Source organism: Myotis davidii, unplaced genomic scaffold, assembly GCF_000327345.1.
Source record: "Myotis davidii unplaced genomic scaffold, ASM32734v1 scaffold679, whole genome shotgun sequence".
Classification (NCBI taxonomy): Eukaryota; Metazoa; Chordata; class Mammalia; order Chiroptera; family Vespertilionidae; genus Myotis; species Myotis davidii.
The window spans coordinates 743,389-747,575 of NW_006290023.1; the positions used below are offsets into that span (position 1 = coordinate 743,389).

Genomic DNA, 4,187 nt, shown 5'->3' on the forward strand with positions numbered 1-4,187 from the left:
TAATCCTCACTGGAGGATATTTTTTCCATTGATTTCTAGTGAGAGAGTGGAAGAGAGGGAGGAGAGGGCGCCCCTTCTGGGGCTGGGGAACCTGCAACCAAGGTACATGCCCTTGACCAGGAATCCAACCCAAGACTCTTTTGTCTGTAGGCCGATGCTCTAACCACTTAGAAAACTGGCCAGGGCTCATTAAATTGCCTTTTTGTTTTCATCTTTAGTGACAAGATAGTTGACTTGTAATGATTGAATCATGGACATGGTGCATATATTCTGATAGGGCTGCTTCTGCTGTTACTTCTATGTGGTAGAAAATATTGTGAAGATGGCTAAGGCAGGGACATGTAGTACTGTTGCTACATACTTGATGGCTGTTGTTTTAGATTTTTTGTTAAAGTTTAGGATATCAAAGCCATGTTCATTCATCATTTCATCCTTTTCATTCATTACCTACCTTCCCCCGCTACCTTTTTCCCCAGCTTAGTAAATCATATATTTCTCAGTGGAGCTGAGAATTGATAAGTCTGCTGATCACAGTGATTTGGAATTTTCCAATCCCAGGGAAAGTTTGAACAAGGTCTAAGTTTATTTTTCTTTATCTACAGAAAGTTAACTCTGAAATGAAAATTTTCTATTTATTTCCTTTTAGATTTAAGAATCTGTGTTTATCCTGGGATTGCTTTTTATACCTCAGCAGGAGGATTCCCGTAAGAAGCAATGTGGTAGTTCCAGAGCAGTTAACACACCTTTGGAGTGTTACAGCTGTTAACTCCCATGCCTAAAACTTAATTCCTTTATTTTCTCTTCACCACATTTGAGCTCAGCTTATTTTTTCTGTTAATTAGCAGTAGTTTTAACCTGCTTAGTGTCATTTGACATACGGGATGCTGATTTTACCAAATACTTTTTCCTCAGGGACTGCACAGGACTGAATCCATATGGAAGAAGAACTTCCCCTTTTTTATGGAGAAAGTGGCAAGGTTAGAAAAAAAGCATGCCCTCGGAGCATGTATTTTCTGTGGCATGAAACACTTCATCAAACATTTATTGGCCATCTGATAGGAAGATCAATGAGATAGTGTCTATCTTTGAGGGGCTCACAGTACAGTGACTAAGATGCCAACCGATAATTTTGTGAGTATAGAATGTAAAGGATATAGGACCCAGCAAGGAACTATGGATATAGTCTGAGGAGTAGAGAGAGGGTTCCCAGAGATGGTGACGTTTGAGCTGGGTGAAATAATGCTGTCCTATAGAAGGGTTTGAGTTGGAATGTTCATTCCATTCCCAGATATTTTTAAAAATTATAGAGTATTTCTTCTTAGATGACATGATCTTAATTCATTATAGATATTCTTTAATTTATTTCTGTTTCATCACATCTGAACATTACAGTCAACCAGCTTAAGTCCAGTCACTGTCCAATTGATACTAAAAGTTTCACATCTTTCAGCATGCACATTGATTTCCATCTAGTATTAATTTTATTAAATTTAGAAAATATCTGCCCTTCACTGTTAATATCTGCTTAATATTAACTGCCACTATTAACTTTTACTTTTCTATTTCCACTCTTTTTAAATAAAATATTGTCAAAATACAGTGAACAATGTAAATTATACAAAGTGAGCATAGTTTCAGAAGTTTCTGAAATTAAACCATAATATTACCATGTGCTGATTCAAAGTGCTTGTTTGTGAGTCCTTGTAGGAAAGTCCAAAAATTGCTTAGAAAAGTAATATATAGGACTTGGGAGTCTTACAAAATGTTAATAGGAAAATTCCTAACTTTTCTTTGGAAACAGATTTTATAAAATAAAAAATGGACTCAAAAATTAGCAATGAAATTACGTTATTACATTTAAAGTGTTGAACTGCCAGGAAATCTTCAAAGGGCAAGGTGTTGGCTGGTTTTCTTATTTTTTTTGCTAGGAAGTCCAACATGTAATTTTAATTCTTTTCCATATGCTGTATTTTAAGTTGAATTATGACAACTTAATAATTGTTTGTAGTTAACTGAAATATCATAATAGACTTGGTTCTCATTGATGGAAAAACAATTACACATGTAGCACACCTCAAAGGAATAATAAAATGCATTTTGGTTTCTAACTTTATGGAACTCTATTTCCTTAATTATGTTTTCCTTGAGCTAATTATAACTTTGCTACTTTGCATTTCCCGAACAGACGCCAGCGAAAGATGGGGGAGGTGGACTGGATGTGAACAAAGCAGTGAAGCAGCTCTCATTCCTTGATAGCGCCTTTCCCCCATACATATTTTTCTGTTGCCCACTCTTGGCTCTTGTTCAGCCAGTCCCTGACCTAACAGTTGGGCACAGAGGCAGTTGGGTACCTTCTATGGAGATGGTTCCCATCTTGCCGGTGGTTGCAGCATGATTGAGGCTCCTATAGGGTGCTCGTGTGAATTCTTGTACTAATATATACTTTTATTATGCAGGGTGGGGCAAAAGTAGGTTTACAGTTGTGAGTACATGAAACAGTTTATTCTTGTTTCGTAAATCTTTAGTTATTATATGATTTTACATACAAACAACAAAAAATGAACTTTTGATGACTAACTTCAGCAGCTAGCCTCTGACAGATTTAAAAACCAGTATATTCACACCTCTGTTTTACTTAGGTTATATTGTAGTTCTTTGTTTTCTATTAAATTGTGAGCTCCTTGAAGGGAGTGATTATGTCGCATTTTTATACCTTTAATATTGGACACTAAATAAATGTTCAATGATACTGTCAGAGCCATTGTTCTCTTGGCCAGAAGTGTCCTTTCACAGATGTATGGCTGCAGGTGACATTACAAACACACTGGAATCCCAGTGGTCAGCAGAGTTATGAGCTGGGTACTATAGGTTTTGTAGAGGTGGGCTCATGTTTAGTTGCTAGTTGAATTTGCAACCTGATTCTAGGCATATAGGAAACCACTTGATTTTATAGCAGAACAGGTTGAAATCCAAAAGCCTGCTTGAAAGGGAAAAATTAGGTAGCAATCAATCTTTATATTGCTGCGTGTTTTCTCGTATATTGCCATCTGCCCTGTTTGTGCATGACAACAACACACAATGGGTATCACTGCCCTGCTCATAAGGACTTTGTGTGAACAACAGCCAAAGCTCTGCAGATACAAGCAAGCACTAGGTCTACCAGTAATACAACTTTTTATGTGAACGTCTTACTCAGCAAGAGATCATGTGTGGAAAGAAATCTGAGCTCATCCATTAGGAGCTAGTGATCTTGGAAGATTACTTAATCTCTCTGGGCCTCAGTTTTTTTACATGTAAAACAGGGATAGCAATATCTATGTCCTACAATTGAGAAGATTAGAAATAGTATATAAGAACTCTTAACTAGCACATAATATATCTTCATTCAATATTTGATGTCATATCCCAAACATTGTTCTTTTTGAAATTTCTAGAGTTAAGTAGGAAAAATTTTAAAATAAGGACCTCATAGAAAATTAGGTTCTTTGTAGAGGTGGGTGATTTAAAGCAGAAGCTTAGATTCTGTCCTTAGCTCTAAAGTGACCTTGGGTGCTGCCCAAAACATAATAGAAGACATCATTCTTGGGACAGGGTCTCACAGTTCAAGTGGCATGGTGTAGTTAAGTGGTTGGATTAGGCAGCAGGGGAGCAGGCCCTGGTTCAGGCTCTGCCACTAACGCAGGGTGATCCTGTTAGCAGTGACAAGCTGCTTTGCCTCTGCATTATTTTCCTAAGGGTGCCCTAACAAAGGACCACAAACTAAGGGGCTTAAAATATCAGAAATTTATCTGCTCCTAGTCCTGGAAGCTAGAAGTCTAGAACCAAGGTGTCAGCAAGGCCGTGATTCCTAAGGGTGGAAGGGACAAATACCCTTTCAGGTCTGTAGAAAATAAGTATCTAACATGATCATCTTTCTACCAGAACTCATTTCTAGTAAAGTTGACTTAATAGCTGATGGGAAAGACAGGCCTAAGAAAATCCCTTGCTCCTTTAAATCCATAAAGAGTATGATGATTACTTATTTACTAGAGGCCTGGTGCATGAAATTCGTGCACTGGGGGGGGGTCCCTCAGCCCAGCCTGCACCCTCTCCAATCTGGGACCCCTTGGGGGATTATTATCCCCCACAGGGATCAGGCCTAAACCAGCAGTCGGACATCCCTCTCACAATCCAGGACTGCTGGCTCC

At 38.2% G+C, this 4,187-nt stretch overlaps 1 protein-coding gene across 1 annotated transcript in view; it reads left to right on the top strand.

The window, feature by feature from the left end:
* The first annotated feature begins 234 nt into the window (after positions 1-234).
* Positions 235-4,187, top strand: part of LOC102765503 (RCC1 and BTB domain-containing protein 2) — a 31,540-nt gene continuing 27,587 nt past the window's right edge. The window contains exon 1 of the mRNA XM_006762732.2: positions 235-977. Within this exon, the coding sequence (XP_006762795.1) occupies positions 936-977 (42 nt within the window). The 5' untranslated portion in view covers positions 235-935. The remainder of the gene's footprint in view (positions 978-4,187) is intronic.